The sequence below is a fragment of the Misgurnus anguillicaudatus genome, chromosome 13 (assembly GCF_027580225.2).
Source record: "Misgurnus anguillicaudatus chromosome 13, ASM2758022v2, whole genome shotgun sequence".
Taxonomy (NCBI): Eukaryota; Metazoa; Chordata; class Actinopteri; order Cypriniformes; family Cobitidae; genus Misgurnus; species Misgurnus anguillicaudatus.
The window spans coordinates 23,376,722-23,397,163 of record NC_073349.2 but is presented as its reverse complement, the minus strand read 5'-3'; the positions used below and the strand labels follow the sequence as shown (position 1 = coordinate 23,397,163).

Genomic DNA, 20,442 nt, shown 5'->3' with positions numbered 1-20,442 from the left:
ACCCCTTTCGACAAGCTTAGCTCGAACCATATGCCAACAACAGAGCAGGTGTACGGCAACTGTAACTGTCCCTCGGTGCTGTTTGTCTCTTTCATCTATTCGTAAAAGGTTTATTTAAAAAGTAATTAAGCCCGTGATCCGGCTCGTGGCGACATGAAAATGAATGTAGTAATGGAAAACTGACGCGTCATTTATCAACGACAGTCGCAGGCTGCACCTTCTGCTGTATTCAACCGGGCTTCCCCATATGGCAAGGCGCGTGGGAGGGATTCCTTCTACGTCAGCCGTCTATTGCGTCATTAGGGCGAGCTTCCTGGTTTTGGTCTCAGACAGTCACACGCGTACACATCCTTTCTTTTCTCCAACAGCGCGGTCAGAAGAGGAAGCAGGCTGCTTTGTGAGGTTGAAAGCTGCGCTCCCGGTCCTCGCCGCGCATCACAGGTGGAACAAAGCAGGAGAGTCCGCGGCTGGATTGAGAAATTACGGGCACTCAAGCAAAAATCTTTGATCATGAGGACGCTAATAAGATGTCTGCTGGTGATTACTGCGAATGGAATAGGTACTTCTAGGAGGTACTCTACGAGGTGGATGTTGAGAAAAAACACAGCGACTGTCTGGAAACGCCGATTAAGCAGGGATTTATCGTAGTGCATCTCACAAGACGTGTCTGGGTCATGTTTGAGACCAGATGAAGAAAAATGATAATTTTTTTAAACACTTACCAGTTATAAAGCACATTAAAATATGCATTGGTTTTAATGCAACATACTGTTTATGTATTTTTTCTTAATTTTAGAGGTAAAAATAGACCACCACAAAACGGGTATGGGATGAAAATGGGATGATAATATTTAATTTTTTATAATTCTTCTTAAACATTTTGTGAAATATCTAACTAAAGACTTTCAGGTTGACTTGGTCACAAACACACACAGTGTGCTTAAAAAATTAAACAGTAAAATTCCTAGATAGAGGCCTATAATATTTGCTTTTTTACCCTATATATCAAAGTATACTACAGTACTACAGTTGACCAATGCACTATATAATAAATACTGTAGTATACATTAACAGTGCACCTACATTCTGAAAATGGCTGGGTTATTTGATCTTGGGTAAAAATTGGACAGAACACACCTCTGGGTTAAAATTGACCCAGAGCTGGGTTGTTTAAACCTAACTGATGTGTTATTGTAAAAAATCCGTAGAAATTGTAGTATTATTGCAGCTGGGTTGCCGGTAACTTACCGTAGATTTAAATTTACGTTATTTACTGGCAACATTGTGTTCAAAGTTAAATGAACATTAAACATTTACAAGTATTTGTCTTTACAGAGTACAACAAAAAAAAGCATCAAGCAAAACAGTCTGGGAAACAAAATCTGAAGCAAAAACCACAAAAAGGTTGATGATGATTTCTGGTTCCCAGAATGCTTTGTATGAGGCTGTTATTGTATAGTTTTATTCTGTAAAGATAAAAACTTTAATATTTAAAATTTATTTAACTTTGAACAAACTTTTGCCAGTAAATAACATAAATTTAAAATTTTTTAAAAAATTCAATCACCAGAGAGAGAGAGTGTGTGTATGTGTGTGTGAAAACAAGGTAACCTACTAAAGATTCAGTCCCTGAAACCATGCTGGCCTGGTAGATGTGTCTTTCATTGCATGATTACTTGGTCACTTGCACTTGCACAGCCTATACAGGAAAAGTAGGTCACATTTTGTCATGCTTGGAAAAGCAGGCAGGTATTGTAAGATAATACTTAGTATGTGGCAAAGGGAACTCTGTCTTGAGGCAAATGTATTATGTGAGGAAAAAATGATATGGACATTGTTTTCTATCATCACCCAATGTAGCTGACCTAACAAGCACATCAGGCATGTCTGGATCATACACTTTAAAATAGCACACGTAACAACTTCTCACCTACAGAAGTGCGTGGTTGCGTGTTAAATAGTTGTACGGGAAAAAATTGGCAACATCTGAATGATAAATAAAAAGTACAGTACAGAGATACTTTACATATGTCAACAGTTAAAATAAACAGTGCCCGAGATGTCGACCTTAAATGATCCTAATTATGTTCAGGATAATATTAACATGATTTTTATTTGCATTTTAACTTGTAAAGCTAATTCAATACTGTATAAAGAAAAAAAATATTTCAGCCTGAGATTTACCACTTGGCAGAAACGTGACATTTACTGGTATTGACGATCAGCGGCACGCGCTATTGTAGACTACTGTAACATCGTTAACTTCCGGTTTTATTTTTTTCTTACACTCTTGTTTTGACACGTTCATGTTATGCAGGTGTTGCCCTACCCTCTCCTTGTGGGTTCTTTGAGGTTGTCTAGTGTAGGAAGGTGTATTGTGCAATAGCATATATTTAAACATTTCTGAATAAAATGCTTTTGTTTTAAAGAATATCACAACATATAATGCATCTAGACTATATAAAATACATTAGCATTTCATCAGTGTTCCCATCCAGACTGATAAAATAATCTATATCTTCTACACCCCAATATCTTTTGGTAAATCTCCACAAAATGCCCAAAACAGAATCTTTTTGGAAACACATACGAGTTTTGTGTGTTTTCATATTCTGTGAATAGCCAATCTTCTAGTTATTTGTGTCTTCTCACTATTTTTAACTGAAATTCAACAGCTTGCACGGCAGCACGCTACTATAATTAGAACAATAATCGTGCGGATTGTTTGCGTCAATGGAATCCCGTGCGTGCGTCATGTCTTTTGACTGCGAGCGCTCTGATTGGCCAGCGTCTGGAGGATCGCCGCCCCTGCATGGCCATATTTGCCAGTGGAACGCCTCGAAAGGATGCACCTCTGACGTAACGGCACAATAAAGTAGTCGGTATATATCTGCTCGCCTTCAGATATTTGAGTAAAGCGTCTTGTCGTAGCCGGGGACGTTATACATGGTTATCCATCTCTTGGAATACGGACACTTTTAAGTCCATCACCACGTTTTCAGGTATGTCACTAGTCAATTTAACAACTACTGTTATGTGTTATCGTTTACTGTTTTAAACCATATGCGATAAGTACAACTAAATGTGTTTGCTGTAGTCTAAAATATGAATTAATATTAATATAAGTATACCTAATAATAACAAATTCGTGTGTTTTGTAGACTACTTACTATTTGTACATATTATCTTGTGCGCGCGAGGTTTTATCAAACAACAAGTGCGTACATCACACAGTAAGGCTACAGTAAAAGAAAACAAGAATATTTTAGTTTCTTAAAACGTAAATCTTTAATAAGAATCTAATATTAACATAACACCTGTACGAAATAAAATTAGAGTAAAAATAAAAGTAAATCGGCTACTAGAGAGTGTGTTTTTTAATGCGTTTCTGCACGCGCTGAGTCTCTCTGCAACAGGTGCACGCGCAACATTCTGTGATTTATCTGTATTCGCCTTTACAACCTGATTGCATTTGTATTATATTCTATATTATGTTATAAGTTTGGGGTATATTGTAAACTACACAACGTGTTTTACATCAAATTTTGTATTATTTTGAGCAAGGAGTCTATTAAAACACGCACCTACTACATGCTCTGACTGATGAATGTGGTCTCAGTGTCAGGGTCACTCAAATGACTTCTTGAGTTTGTATGTGAGTTCAGGGGTCAGATGATCAGATGTTCAGGGTGTCATGTTCTCACCTTGCTTTTGGTGGAAGGTCATTGGTCTGACAAACTGTTGACAAATTTACTTGAACTCACTCTGCAAATCTGGAAAAAAAACAAATGCATTGCGGTGTATCTCTCTTTACATTCATTTTGGCATATTTTTAAAATTTTCCATTGCCCAACCAGATGTAGTGTAGTGGAACTGGTAATGCATTATAAAGATATCTGATGTTTGATGGGGAAATTTTGCTCCATCTGAAAAAATTCACATACGCCGGTCTACTCTATCTGATATGATGTCGCCCACACAAACATACACGCCCTCTCAGACAGGCAGCCCACGTGTCACATTTGTCCGGCGCTCTTTTGGTTATGGTAACACTGATAAGCACGGCTGTCCTTTCCAGCCAGACCGCTCTCCCGTTTTTCTCAGTAGGAACTTCAGAGAACTGCCTCTGTCGAGTAACACTGACTTTCTGACCTGTAACTGAGACCTTAGATGCAGTCTAGGTAAAGGTTAAGACACCGTTCGGTTCTCCAGGAACGTGATGGTATTTTTCAAAAGTGCTTGTACACTCCTCAAAGGTTTCTGCAGCAATATCCACGGCATTAAAAGTAGACGTTGTGGTTTTGTTCTGCAGAAATGACCTGTGTTCAAAGTCAACATGGAGTCCAGACCTATGAGAGCTCGCTCTTCAGCTCAGAATTTTTGAATCCTGACTTCACCTCCAGGTTGGCCATGGACGTGACTGACCAGCGGGACCAGCACTCTGCTCCCTCCCTACCGAGCATCACTTCTTTGGTCGGAGGCTACGTTGGCGAGTTCGACACCTACTCCTGCCAGATTGCCACAGGGGCTGCTTCGACCTGTGCAGGTGCCACTCCAGGACAGGACGCTTTCAAACTGGACGACCTCCAGGTGTACGGCTGCTACCCAGGCACGTTCGCTTTGAGCTACCTGGATGAGACGTTGTCTTCTTCAGGTGGGTCAAACTGCTTTGGAAGTCCAGCCTCGGCACCATCGCCCTCAACCCCTGGGTTCCAGCCCATGTCAGCTTGGGATAGCACCTATGGTCCCTGTTCCCCAGACGATGGCTGCTGGGCTTCAGAGAAGACCCCTTTGGCACAGCCTCCATCTTTTTTCACGTTTGGGCACGTTACAGCCGATGAGCTTTCTCCACTGAGTCAACTGCAGCCTCAGCTTTCGGATCAGGACCCGTTTTCTCAGAACCAGCAGCATGGTTCTCCTCTTTCCTTCAGTCCGCTTGGCCTGGAGCAGGGTACCCGGGATGGGTCAGGACTGATGGACGGACACCTGTCTCCTAAAGTGAGGAGTCCAACAGGAAATGAGGGACGCTGTGCAGTGTGTGGAGACAATGCTTCCTGTCAACATTACGGTGTGCGCACCTGTGAAGGGTGCAAGGGCTTTTTTAAGGTGAGTCCAGGGCGAACTTATTTGCATTTTCTGATAAATATATGTGATAAATATTATCATAAGCATGTATATTAAAATAAATGTAATAAATAAATAATAATTTTTTAAAAAATATTAACTGTTTTATTAATAATAATTAAACAATACAATCACAGGTGTGTGGTTTGCATTCTGACAGATTTCGAACTCTGTAATATTATTTGCTGAATTCTGGACTTGGTAGACTAGTCGACTTAAACGTTTCCTTTATGATTTTTAGCGCACAGTACAGAAAAATGCCAAGTACGTTTGCCTTGCCAACAAAGACTGTCCAGTGGACAAAAGGCGGCGAAACAGGTGCCAGTTCTGCCGTTTTCAAAAGTGCCTAGCAGTGGGGATGGTGAAAGAAGGTAATGCATATTTATAATGTCTTTCTTTATAATGACATTCTGCAACACAACAACCGTGTCTTTAAAGCATTTCTAATCTGTGCATTTTATCTCTCTGTGTAGTTGTGAGAACAGACAGCCTTAAAGGTAGAAGGGGTCGTCTGCCATCCAAACCAAAAGTTGTTCAAGACTCAGTCTCTGTCTCTTCCCCCGTAAACATCATCGCCTCTCTCGTCACTGCCCATATCGACTCCAACCCAGCCAGTGGAAATCTGGACTATTCAAAGGTGACTTTAAGCGCCTTCAGCTTTAAAGGAAAACATCAACATTTTTCAATATTTTACTATGTTCTTACCTCAACTTAGATGAATAAATACATACCTATCTTTTTTCAATGCGTGCATTTTTAATCTTTGTACAGCGCTTTGTAATGTGTTAGCATTTAGCCTAGCCCCATTCATTCCTATGGCTCCAAACAAAAGTTTTATTTTATGCCACCATACTTAATCATGTAAGAGTCTTTAAATAGAAAAAACATGGAAGTGTTTGGTGGCTTCTAAATTCATCCCTGTTTGGATCCTAAGGAATGAATGGTGCTAGGCTAAATGCTAACACATTCACAAGGCGCTGTAGCAAAGATTAAGTGTGCACACATTGAAAGAAGATAGGGGTGTATTGGTTCGTCTGAGTTCAGGTGGGAACATAGTAAAATATTGAAAAACAGTGGTGTTTTCCTTTAAATCAGAGTTTATTTTATCAGACAAATTCTTTTCAGTGCTAACTTAATAATAGTATTCATAATATTTTTTTTTGTCATTGTTCAGTATCAGGAATCAGTATCCGGGTTGTCCGAAAAGGAGGATGCCAATGACATCCAGCAGTTTTATGACCTGCTTACAGGGTCAATGGATGTTATCAGGAAGTGGGCCGGAAATATCCCAGGATTTAATGCGTTTTGTAAGGAGGACCAAGACCTTCTCCTGGAGTCAGCTTTTGTGGAGCTCTTCATACTTCGGTTAGCGTACAGGTACGGTGAATCACAGTTTCGTTTAATTGTAAATTAGTACAGCATTCGGTATGTTAAGGCCTTCATACAGTCAAACATAGCTAAAATTTGATTGATTTCTATTTCCAGGTCAAACCCTGAGACAGACAAGCTTATTTTCTGCAATGGGACGGTTCTCCACCGAACACAGTGTGTACGAAGCTTCGGTGACTGGATTGACTCCATTATGGAGTTCTCTCAGAGTTTACATCGCTTGAATTTAGATGTATCATCTTTTTCCTGCCTTGCCACTTTGGTTATTATCACAGGTACATCATTGTATTTGTACATAGAAATACAAGATATGATACAAATATAATATTGAGGAAGTTTGTAACCCTAAGTGTGATTTACAGATCGACATGGTCTGAAAGAGCCCAAACGGATCGAGGACCTCCAGAACCGCTTGGTCACGTGTCTCCGAGATCACGTCGCCACGAGTACCTCTGAAGTCGTTCGGCCCAACTACCTGTCCCGACTCTTGAGCAAGCTTCCCGAGCTGAGAACCCTGTGCACTCAGGGTCTCCAACGAATCTTCTATCTCAAACTGGAAGACCTGGTTCCACCCCCACCAATTGTGGATAAAATTTTCATGGACACGTTGCCATTCTGAACGGGGCATACAGTGGACAATCAAGGTGACTTAAACTGTTGAAAAGAGATGGATGTGAGCGGTTTATGTTTGTAGGACTCTATTGCTTATGGTTCTCTGCTTTCTTGGAATTGGATCTGAGAAAGATGGCATTATACTTTCGCCCGCGTTTGAAGATTTTCCTCACATAGTCTTCATCGAAATCACTGAGAGACCCAGAAAGTGTCATGTGTGTTTGCTGGAATATGCTGGTAAACTGTAGTATATTTTAGGCTCAACTAGTGGCTGACGTTTCAGTCGGTAGCATTTCTCAAATGCTCTGTATGTGGTTTCTAAATGAAAGAAAAGCATGCAGATATTCCCAAACAATCAGTATTACAGCGAGTTCAGTGGTCGTATTTCAAATATAAAGCATCCAATAAATTAATAAAACATCTTATTAATAATAGGTTATAGGAAGCCAGAAGGCCATGGACCAAAGCAGAAAAGGGAATATAAAACAGCTTTTACTTGGATGCTTAAATTTTCAAGACAAAGCCTTAATGCTTTCAAGTGCCAGCGCATTATGTTCCTGAAAACATGCACAAAAATGCAACCTTACACTGAAAAGACAGGTACACTTAAGAAGAGGACTGATGCGCATGCATTTGAAGAATGCGGTACACTTTTGCATTTGACAAATGTTTCTAAAAACATTGGCATATGCGTGTCAGCACTTTTGGAAAGATTTTACATGAATTATGGCCACATGAGATCCAGTGCAGCTACTGTACAAGTATCACGTACAGACTCTTACATGCAAATACTCTGAGTATTATTATTGATTATGTTTAGTGCACCAGTCAAGGCTTAGAGTTATTATATTTGTATGTATGTATGTATTTTATGTATGTATGGCTAGAGCTTCTAAATACGATTTATCTCATAATTACAAAATCAAATTCGGGCATTCAGATATTTTTTATTACATGGAATGAAAGGTAATGCTTGTCTTTCATTGATTTTTTGCAGCTCTCTATATAAAAAATATATATTTTAAAGAGAAATCATCTTTGGGTCTTGTTTTTCTTTATTTATTGAGACATGCTCTCAGTTTTAAGGAAACAATGTGTTTTGTAGATAAAAGCGATTGAGATCTGATCTCTTTTCTTTAAATAGTCAAAGTTGCTATTCAAAAAGTTTTCCAGGCCGTACTGTTAAAAAACGCAGCATGAATTCAAAACAACTTGTGTAAGTTAAAGGTGCAGTGTGTAGATTTTAGCGGAATCTAGCAGTGAGATTGTAAATTGCAACCAACGGCTCAGTCCACCATTCACCGAAACGCATAGAGAAGCTAGCCACCAAAGGACAAACATGTTGTTGTACAGTAGTCATAAAATGCGCTCTGTACAGCAGTTTGTCCGTTTAGGGCTACTGTAGAAACATGGCGGCACAAAATGGCGACTTTCATGTAAGGGAAGGTATGTTGATAAAAATGGCTCATTCTAAGTTAATAAACACATAACAGTTCATTATGTAAGGTCACTTTTGGGAGTACTTCGACTTGGCGCAGTAACACCCTCCCTCTCCCATTATGAGAGGGAGAAGGGGAGCGGACTTTTCAGGCGAGTCGAAGTACTCCCAAAAGTGCTATTACGCCATACAATATAGTTCCTCTTTTAAATCCGCTTAGAAAAGCGCTACGTTTTATTTTGTACCACCAAACTTGCTCGTATAACTACTCGTCTTAAATAGGAAAAACGTTGATGTGTTTGGTCACTTCTAACTTTATCTCTAAATGGTACCATTGAATGAATGGGGCTAAGCTAAATGCTGTCGAGGCGTCGCGGCGCGCTCCAGCGCTTGCGTGCACGACGTACACAGATGGTGGAGGGATGTATCAACAGCTCTTGGTTGAGGTAATAACATATTTTGGTATTGAAAATGAGTAGACTATTCCTTTAAAAAAAAAAATTCAACTAGTTTTTATAAGTTAAAGTACCATTAAAAATACAGTACTGTGCAAAAGTCTTAGGCCACCATGCCAGAATTTGATTTGTTGTTTTTGCAACACTAAACACTGACGATGCCTAAAGGCGACATTTAGTTCTGAGTTGTTTTGTATTTTCTGTTTGTATCTTAGATTAAAATAGATTGAAAAATAAATGTGGATGGACATTAAAGCAACACTATGTAGTTTCCATGTAAAAATGACTTACAGCTCCCCCATGTGGTTGAAAAGCGCAACAGTGCCTGGTATAAGACACTCTTCTGCAGGCAGGGGGAGGGGAGGGGCGGGGCTGTGTGCTCTACCCTCCACCGCCACTTTCAGAGTGTGCTTGTAGCAGCTAGGAGGCTGCTCAGGTTGCAGCAACAGTACAATTTGTCCAGTTAAAAGTTGTTCTATCACTGAAATAATTTTAGAGACATTATTTAAAGGTAAAAAAAACTACATAGTGTTGCTTTAAAACTTCTAAAACAACAAGTCTGGTGGTGGTGGCCTAAGACTTTTACACAGTACTGTATGTTGATTGACAAAAATGCTGCATCTTTTACTGCAACAAATAAAATGGCAAAGTAGAAATGAAAAATACCCCAAAATAGAAAAAACAAAACAAAAATAGAAACACATATGGATTACAAATATGGACATATTTGCTGTATAGGGTTTCACATCTTACATAAGTGTGATGACTTCATCTGGTTGCTTCATTCAGATGATCTGTGGTGTTTTATTACAGAAGTGCTGCGATTCTGCATAGAAATTTCACTACCAGAGGGAAGTTGTGGTTTTGAGAGAGTTTTCCATGTGGACAGTTAGTAGGCAAATCTGTGTCATGTGAATGAATCAGAGATGAAGGCTTGCCGGTCTGACGTGGATCTTTAACTACATTTAGGACTGTTTCTTTTTTAACCCACAAACAGATCCCAAAATACTTACTGTAATTGGTTTATAATAAAACCACTAAAAGTAATATTTAGTGGTGCTTGCTCACTTTCATATTCAAGGTGAAAGGTTTCAACCCACCTCTAAGTCCTGTATTGGGCGAATTTTGGCTACTTTTGGTCATTTAAATGAATAATGAATTAAAGGGGACATTTCACAAGACTTTTTTAAGATGTGAAATAAATCTTTGGTGTCCCCAGAGTACATATGTGAGGTTTTAGCTCAAAATATCATATAGATCATTTATTATAGCATGTTAAAATTGTCACATTGTACACTATTAGAAAGGATGTGTTAATTTTTTACACATCTTTTTCTGTTAAGCTTTTAACACATTATGTATCATTTTGTGTTAAAATAAAACACAAGTTTTGTTAAAGGTAACACAAAATGTGTTGTTTCATTAATAAGACATAGATGGGTTAATTCTGGGACAACGCATTTAGTGTGGAGCCAAATTTCAATGACCTATTTTTTACATGCTTGTAGAGAATGGTTTACCAAAACTAAGTTACTGGGTTGATCTTATTCACATTTTCTAGGTTGATAAAAGCACTGGGGTCCCAATTATAGCACTTTAACATGGAAAAGTCAAAATTTCATGGTATGTCCCCTTTAAATCTCATAACATAATATATTATCCAACATTTTTGGGGGGTTAGACTTGCAGCCTATCTTACTCTTGAAAATAAAGGTACATATCTACCTGCACTTATACATAAAAAGGTAAAAAAAAAAAAGGAAAAAACCTATTGTAACTACAATTCTCTCTAAATATCTGCAAACTGTTTTTTATGTTTTGTTTTTAGTTATAGGCACAAAGATGGTTAAAGCTCAGGAGTCCAGCGACAGTGTTGAGTTTTCTAAAACCGTCCCTTCCAGAAGCAGAAGCCCATAGAGGGCGTAAATATTGTCTCATCAAATTTCATTCAGATTATTTCATCACAACATCAGGGTTGTTTGAGGTGTAGAGACCCCATGTGACTCTTTCCCATGCGAACACGGCGGATTTATGTGGCACAGGTGCCCCCGCTCGCCACTATTGGGATATAACGTGCTACACGAACACAGAACACAGGGACCCCGTGTCCATACGAGGTATATATAAATGATCTTGTGCGGTAGCTTCAAAACACAGAAGCCCTATGATGGGTGACTGTCACGCTACGCACCACAAGGGCTGCTGGGTATCACGTATCCATTCCTACCCTCCAGAGAACACTGAATTCTGTGGCCTAATTTTGGGTCACTGTAATTTGCGCTGACACATCCTGTGCTTGCCAGGGTATGTGTCCAATGGTACCGGCAAGGAAAGTACAACCGGCCAGACAGAGAGAGTGCCAGGGACTTCTTGCGATACAAGCTCCCCTGACCGACAGATGGATTTTAAGCCTTAAATTGAGAAGGATCCTCAGCATTAGATACCTGTGCCCTTATGTTATGTAATATCTATTAGAGGTTTTAATTTTACATTCTACACTACTTGATACCTGGGCATTGACAGTAAGAAGAAATATGGTGTTTGAAAAGTATTATGATGTAATTAATCTTCTTTTCTGAGCTATATCTACAGGATTTAAAATGAAATTCTCTGGGTTTCATTTTACTTCAAAATTATTGTCATTACTGACATGGAGCAGGTACCAAGATATTTTGGACATGAAAACTGGTGTTGCTCCACTTATATATCCACGACAATAAACATTTTTTAAAAAAGTGCTAAAAAAGTTTCTTCACAACGATGACACTAAAGAAAAAATGTTGGTTCTTAAAATAACTTTAATTTTATATATACAAGGGGTGCTCCGACAAATGCAGATATACACTAATAATACGTGGCCGATAACTATTCTGAATCGCACAGCCGATATTATTCACAGCTATTTCATGTACTACTACGGCTTTTGATCGTTCACACCAGCAGCGTTTGAGGCGTCAAATTCGCGTCTACCGCGTCTAGTTTGCTGCTTGAACATTTTAATGCTGCGTTGACACCAGCCGCAGTAGAGGCATCAAGCGCGAGTGATTTCAATGTTAAGTCGATGTGAAGACGCATTGACGCGCGTCTGGAGGTCCCGCGGCGCGAATGAGGCATTTAGTGCGGCGCGGAAGATACTATTCGGTCTAGTTTGCGCGAATGCCGTGACATCAGCGTTGCCGCCGCAAATGCACGAGTTGAAAAATTTTAACTTTGGCGGAAAGTGACTTATTTAAAAAACTCTTAGTTAAATCCATACCACACATGCAATCGTGTGATAATCTGTGCTGATATGCAAAAGCGCTCTTGCTCGTGCAATATCGCTTATTTGTCTGTTTTGGGGTAACCCGGGCTGACCCATCAGACTGGAGCAGATCATGAAATTATCTGGTTTGGCAACCCAATAGGAACATCTGAAGGACATGGCAGCTCTGTAATAAAAAATACCAGAGCTCATCCGCAAGCGGTAATTGGATAAAGTCACTATCACTCCGATTACAGAAGTTATGTAGGCAAGGCAGAGGACAACATACAAAAATATCCACAGTTTCCATATGCCGCTAAATCTATTCAAGATTAGATTTAATGACATCATTAAAACAAAGTGTCGTAAAGTGGATTGTCATGGTGGCGATTCAAAGATTTTATTTCAATTGAGAGGATAGAGTTATTATGCAAGACCTCACTAACTTTCCTACAGCCCTGCCACTGCTCACTGGTCACTGGCAGTCTTGAGTATGTGAGAATGCTGGGATATAAAACAAGACCGGCGGGGAAGCTCGAGTTTCGTTTGAGAGCTGCATGTTTTGGAAAAGTGCCCAAAGGTTGTCCCGAGTTCTGTTGCATAGAACAAGGTTAGATGCTGAAAACAGGACAGGTGCCAAACAGGTTGTATGCATCACAAGGTTATAGGCAATGCACATATATATGCATTTATAAACAAATGTGTGTGCATGTTAATAATAACCTTATATTATCGTATTACTTTCTTGAGCAATACTACTAAAATAAATCATACCTAACAAAACGTTTTCAATACTTTTACACCATGCAAATGTTCAATGCAGTGCAGTTTCTATGCATTTAACACATTTTCTTTAGCTATAATTCTTTCCCTCTGCTATTTTGCCTCGTGCATTCTCGTACCCGGGGAGAGCCAGTGAGGCTATTTTTACAACACCGAGAGCCTGTGTAGTTTCAAAAGACTTGACGGAGTGCTGTTGACACCTTGCCATGCACTAAACAGGTGCAGTGACCATATGATCGATAGTGAGGGTGGCATAAAGCAAATGGAAAATGTACAGTACACATTGAACTCATGACTTAATTTGAACATGCTAAACCATTGGAGATCATGTGATATGTCATGCAGTGTGAAAACGTGTCCTCTTTTCATCCCTGTTAATAAGGCCGTGAAGTGTTTGAAAGGAGAGAGAAAAGCAACAGTGAAGCAAAAAGGAAAGTATAATAGATGACGATGCATGAATTCACTCAAGTGGTATAAAGGCTTCAGTCAAAATTAGAGAGGTTCCAATTCAACATTCAAAGAATTGTTTAATTTAAATGAATGAATGCATGGACACATAATAAAACAAATCTCTGAACAACTCCCGGAAATGAATAAAAAGAGGCTGTATGATTCCATAAAGAACCCCCTAACATCTGCAGAACCATATTGTTTTTGTGTCTGAAGTTCTGTTACTGTTGTATATGAAAATCATGATGTCAAAATCCAACGTCATACTGACATCAAAACCCAACATCATACTGACGTCAAAACCCAACTTCGTACTGACGTCAAAACGCAACGTTCATGAGTATACTGGAATACAAGTACTAATGTTGTGTTGCGGACTTGCTTGGGCCTGGAATATCCCAATAAAATAAGCGAGACAACATAACAAACATTACATAGAAGCGCCCAAAGGTGCCATAGATGAACCATTTTTGGCTGCATGGATCCATAATGAACCCCTAACATCTGCAGAACCATATTGTTTTTGTGTCTGCCTGACGTCAAAACCCAATGTCATTCAGACGTTAAAACCCAACGTCGTATTGATGTCAAAACCCAACGCCATACAAATGTCAAAACCCAGCATCGTACTGACATCAGAACCTAACTTCTGCCTGACGTAAAAACCCAACATCATACTGACGTAAGAACCCAATGTCTTCTTTATGTCAGAACCCAAAGTCATACTGACATCAGAACCCTATGTCATACTGACGTCAGTTCCCAACATCTTCCTGACTTGAGAACCCAACGTCATACTGACATCAGAACCCAAAGTCATACTTGCGTCAGAACCCAATGTCTTCCTGACTTCAAAACCCAACATCAATTTGACGTCATAACCCAACGTCATACTGACGTCAGAACCCTATGTCATACTGACGTCAGATCCCAACATCTTCCTGACTTCAGAACCCAACGTCATACTGACATCAGAACCCAAAGTCATACTTACGTCAGAACCCAATGTCTTCCTGACTTCAAAACCCAACATCAATTTGACATCATAACCCAACGTCATACTGACGTCCGAACCCTATGTCATACTGACGTCAGATCCCAACATCTTCCTGACTTCAGAACCCAACGTCATACTGACATCAGAACCCAAAGTCATACTTGCGTCAGAACCCAATGTCTTCCTGACTTCAAAACCCAACATCAATTTGACATCATAACCCAACGTCATACTGACGTCAGAACCCTATGTCATACTGACGTCAGATCCCAACATCTTCCTGACTTCAGAACCCAACGTCATACTGACATCAGAACCCAAAGTCATACTTACGTCAGAACCCAATGTCTTCCTGACTTCAAAACCCAACATCAATTTGACATCATAACCCAACGTCATACTGACGTCCGAACCCTATGTCATACTGACGTCAGATCCCAACATCTTCCTGACTTCAGAACCCAACGTCATACTGACATCAGAACCCAACGTCATACTGACATCAGAACCCAAAGTCATACTTACGTCAGAACCCAATGTCTTCCTGACTTCAAAACCCAACATCAATTTGACATCATAACCCAACGTCATACTGACGTCCGAACCCTATGTCATACTGACGTCAGATCCCAACATCTTCCTGACTTCAGAACCCAACGTCATACTGACATCAGAACCCAACGTCATACTGACATCAGAACCCAAAGTCATACTTACGTCAGAACCCAATGTCTTCCTGACTTCAAAACCCAACATCAATTTGACGTCATAACCCAACGTCATACTGACGTCCGAACCCTATGTCATACTGACGTCAGATCCCAACATCTTCCTGACTTCAGAACCCAACGTCATACTGACATCAGAACCCAACGTCATACTGACATCAGAACCCAAAGTCATACTTACGTCAGAACCCAATGTCTTCCTGACTTCAAAACCCAACATCAATTTGACGTCATAACCCAACGTCATACTGACGTCAGAACCCTATGTCATACTGACGTCAGATCCCAACATCTTCCTGACTTCAGAACCCAATGTCATACTGACATCAGAACCCAAAGTCATACTAACGTCAGAACCCTATGTCATTCTGACGTCAGATCCCAACATCTTTCTGCCGTCAGAACCCAATGTCTTACTGACATCAGAACCCAACGTCATACTTATGTCAGAACCCAACGTATTCCTGACATCAGAACCCAACGTCATACTTACGTCAGAACCCAACGCCTTCCTGACTTCAGAACACAATGTCTTCCTGACTTCAGAACCCAACGTCATACTGACAACAGAACCCAAAGTCATACTGACGTCAGAACCCTATGTCATTCTGACCTCAGATCCCAACATCTTCCTGCCGTCAGAACCCAATGTCTTCCTGACTTTAGAACCCAACATCAATTTGACGTCAGAACCCAACGTCTTACTGACATCAGAACCCAACATCATGCTGACGTCAGAACCCAACGTCTTCCTGACATCAGAACTCAACGTCTTCCTGACTTCAGAACCCAACATCAATTTGACGTCAGAACCCAACGTCATACTGACCTCAGAACCCAAAGTCATACTGACCTCAGAACCCAAAGTCATACTGACGTCAGAACCCAAAGTCATACTGACGTCAGATCCCAACGTGTTTCTGACGTCATGACCCAAACTCTTCTTAATGTCAGAACCCAACGTCATACTGACATCAGAACCCAACGTCTTCCTGACTTCAGAAACCAACATCATACTGACGTCAAAACGCAACTTTCACGAGTATACTGTAATATAAGTACTAACGTTGTGTTGCGGGCTTGCTTGGGCCCCTCTGTCAAGGTAGGATGGGCCGGCCCTGAAATTTTTTTACAGAAATACAAACACGTCCTAATTACCTTCAAAAATGATTTAATTATATAAACTGAAATAATAATAAAAGCAACTAAAACATCAAATGAAATTGTAATATATAAATATGTCATAACCAGGCAAGTTTCTGAGCATATATATACATACATCTGTCTGATTTCAAAAAGTTGCAGAAGTTCAAAACCAGTTCCCAGTACTTTTTCCAGCTGCAAATAATGTTTCAATAAAAGTCTTTTCAAAATGGGCAGAATTTTTCTCTCGTAAAAGTTGTTTTCATGTTAAGTCTATGCAGTTCTTTTATCTGAAACGATCAAAGAGGAATTGTGATCCTGCCTATGAAAAAAAATCATTTTTTGTGGTATTTACTGTTTTCTACATAAAATCGTCCTACATAACGTAAAGAACATTCTGTGAAAATATAACCTTGATATTCTTAATATTAACTAAGCAAGATCATTTCAAAGATTGAAATCAATGTGAATGCAATAAGTGAAATCAAACTTTGATGCTCCTCATCTCATTATTATTAGACTCTGGCCTGGATTTCAGAGACAGGGTCACACTACCTTATCATATAACTGCAACAACACATAATAAAATGTATGGAAATAAACAAGTCTCACATACTGTATGCAGCCGGTCACGTAGGGACCCTTACTCAAAGTGACATGACCCAGAGGGAATGTGACGATACGTTCGGTGAGCCATGATCATAGAGCAACTGCATTGTTAAACCACACCTGTTAAAAAACATACATGTTTAACATGACACGGTACATTTTTACTCTTTGTATTAACATGACACATTATTGAGATGTTTTGAAAGCCGCAATATGCAGGATCTTGTCTCAGGACTTCTATAAAACAGGCCGAGCAGGTTTATTCTAGTGCAAATTGCAACGAGCCAAAGGTCTATATCAGCTATATTCTGCATACACACACATATCAAAAAATTAACACAAACATCTTGCTAAAAGTGTCTCTCTTTCCAATTCTCACACCCAAACAGACACTACAGGCGTAGATTCTTTAAGCGTACACGTTGTTCCCTGGAGTAATTGTATTTCGGGCTTTCAGAGGGTTGTCATGGGTGGGGATTGCCGGTCTCTAACATTAGCCTTGGGTTTATAAATAACCTCTCGCCACATGAAATCAATAACAGCACTTAGATGTGACGGGGTGCGTGATGGTGGAGTCAGACCCCTGAGGGATTATCACACTACTTGGCAACTGTAAGTGACACCATCTCTCTCACCTGGACATAAAGAAATTCCTGCACCATGGTAAAACGGAAACCAGTTGCTAACAACAGGGTGGTGACTGTGTTCGCAATGGTTACCCATAATGTGGGCTAATTGCTTCTAAATTGAACTTCCTCCATAGACTAAATCTGCTATATGTTTTTATGGCAATACTAATTTTAAATCTGGTTTGAGAAAGAATGTATAGTCTACTACTATTTATATTGATGCATTATGTAGCCTATTCAAATAAATTCACAGTGCATTCAAGCTCTTTTATTTTAGATCTATCCTGGGAATCGAACCTTTGACGTTAGCATTGCTAGCACCATGCTTTACGCAGTTGACAGAAACTCCTTTACCTTACTTGTCATCAGTGTTGGGGAAAGTTACTTTTAAAAGTAATGCATTACAATATTAAGTTACTCAAAAAAGTAACTAATTGCGTTACTTAGTTCATTTTCATGGAAAGTAATGCTTACGTCACTTTTAAGTTACTTTTGCGTTACTTTTTCTTACTTGGCTGAGGCTTGATCTCTTTTAGGCCTTGCAGGTGTTTTTAATGATCGCAAAAATGTCAAGCTCTGGCCTGCCATCTCCGTTTCTGACTCAAAAGTGTGTAGTTCTACGTTAATATGTAAGGTTTAATTCAGAACATTATTTTATTTTGAAATTGAATGAATTAAACTGAAAAGTAACTCAAATTACTTTTTTTAAAAGTAATGTGTAACTTTTCTCGTAACTTTAGAAAAGTAATATTATTACGTAATGCGCGTTACTTGTAATGCATTACCCCAACACTGCTTGTCACATACTGTAGGCCTACTATCAAATGTATATAGAAGAAGCTCTCCTCACAGAGTAGTTGTAAAAGCCAAACATGATCTCTAGGAACCATAATGTTGGAGGTGTACTGTATGTCACAACACTAATAGCATGTGTCTGTAAACCATGTACGCAATGCAGAGGACAGCAATGTTTAGCAATGCTCAGTCCACTTTAAAGCTGAAGTGTTATTTCTATTTTTTATTATTGCATTGGTTAAGAAATTACACACCTTGTGATTGTAAGTGATCGAAACAAAAGTACATCTGTTTAATTTTTGGAGAACAGTTCATGTTCAATTCTCACATAGGGCCTGCTAAAACATAAACAAGTGCAAGTGTCTCACCACGAATTAGGCACTTGTCTAAAATTGACTGTAAAGTCTATCAGAAATAACTTTTTGAAGCTTTATTGTTCTTTCTGATCCCGTTTTTTAAACCCTAGTTAGTGTGTAATGTTGCTATATTAGCATAAATAATACCTGTAAAATGATAAAGCTTAAAGTTCACTGCCAGGCGATATATTTTCTTCAGAATTCGCCTTTCAAAGCCTACAGCCAACGGCCGGTTAATTTGGACTACAGCCCTCTACTTCCTGCTTTAATGACGTCACCAGAACAGTTTTTTTACTAAACTCCGCCCACAGGAATACGTCAGTCGCCAGCTACGCTAACGGCAAGCTAAGCTGCCATCGAATCACAACACACTAAACAAGCTACACAATCAGAACTCGATATGTATTTCTGAAAGAGGGACTTCATAGAACAAAAAAGACATCGGCCCTGTTTTGAGGACAGTGAAAACAGCGCTATACAGATAAGTAAATTGTGTGGGAAAAATAACACGTGAAACATGAACACTTGCGCACTGTAAACACAATTAAAGCTTTAAAAACACAGAAAGAACGGAACCGTTAATATTTTCTAGCACTGTCCAGCTATAGATCACAAAAATCCCCCATATATAGTAGTTAAAGGCAAATGATCATCAAATAGGGCAGTGATGCCATCTAGTGTCCAAATGTAGTTCCACACAATAGATGTGTAGAATATGTGAATACCCTGATAAAATAGCAATAAATATTTATTACTTTTTAATGTGTTTGTATGTAGGCCACTTTTAATTTAATATTTGCCATTTTCAATTCAGTGCTTATGCTGGTATTTTAAATTGCATGTATGTGAGTTTGCATCTGGTGTATTTTAAAATTTCACTTATTATGAGGTCAAGAAATGCAGATCAGGAGTGAAAGAGCGATTTATAGGCTTTTGTTGGGTCCTCCTGATTCCAAAAATTTAGTTTCATATTCTATAAATGTGTTATCCCACCCATCTATATAAAAATATCTGTGAAGAATATTGGAGATAATGAACCTCCACAGATTCTGTCTGTTTTCACTCTATTAATTCTAGGCATCAATTAAATCAATTTAATGTGGTGCAAAGGTTGCACTACTCGAAAACCAGATTACATAGAATTTATCCCACCATTTCTCTTACATGTGACTGGTGTAAATCTGTGGAGGGCTCTCTAACCCATATGGAGAGAGTCATTAATGGAATTATGTGCAACATTGACACATTTTACAGGATATGGCAACTATTTCTGGATCGCCTTAATCAGTATAATAATAATCTTTACTAGGAATGCTGTCTATGGATGCTGCTATTCATTATTGTGCTCTTGCTTTGAAATTCAAGCCATTACTAACATTGTACACCCTGGTTTGTGTTAGTACTACTCTTTCTCTTGAGATGTTTTGTGCATGTTGTATAAAACAAGTTTCTGCTCGATTATAAATTATGTGATATGAGTTATAAGTGTAAAATTTAATTACCCTTATCTATAATTCATCTATAGAGAGATAGAGGGTTTTCAGAGCATTTTTGTTTTATAAAAATTGATATTGGTTTCTCATTCCCAGCAAAATATATTTTTGTTGGAACAGAAAAATCATTAAAATGTAACTAGGATTATAAAGGAGATCGGGGCTAGTTGTCAGACAGGATGTTGTCAAAAGGCCTATAT

The 20,442-nt window shown here is 39.1% G+C and overlaps 1 protein-coding gene and 1 long non-coding RNA gene across 3 annotated transcripts; one reads left to right on the top strand and one right to left on the bottom strand.

Moving 5' to 3' along the window:
- Window positions 1-1,610: 1,610 nt before the first annotated feature.
- Window positions 1,611-18,984, bottom strand: LOC129430341 (uncharacterized). 2 transcript variants are annotated; one of them, XR_008639503.2, is made up of 4 exons: window positions 18,897-18,984; window positions 16,977-17,089; window positions 3,705-3,773; window positions 1,611-1,699 (listed from the first exon to the last, which is right to left on the bottom strand). It is a non-coding gene; the product is annotated as an uncharacterized lncRNA (long non-coding RNA). The 2 variants fall into 2 exon arrangements; XR_012372933.1 differs by lacking the exon at window positions 1,611-1,699 and having other exon boundaries at window positions 3,001-3,773.
- On the top strand, window positions 2,868-8,160 carry nr4a1 (nuclear receptor subfamily 4, group A, member 1). The gene is made up of 7 exons (XM_055187473.2): window positions 2,868-3,002; window positions 4,313-5,106; window positions 5,366-5,495; window positions 5,598-5,761; window positions 6,299-6,501; window positions 6,610-6,788; window positions 6,876-8,160. Exons 2-7 carry the CDS (start codon window positions 4,315-4,317, stop codon window positions 7,130-7,132), a joined length of 1,725 nt encoding a protein of 574 aa, XP_055043448.2. The 5' UTR covers window positions 2,868-3,002; window positions 4,313-4,314; the 3' UTR covers window positions 7,133-8,160.
- Window positions 18,985-20,442: the final 1,458 nt, after the last annotated feature.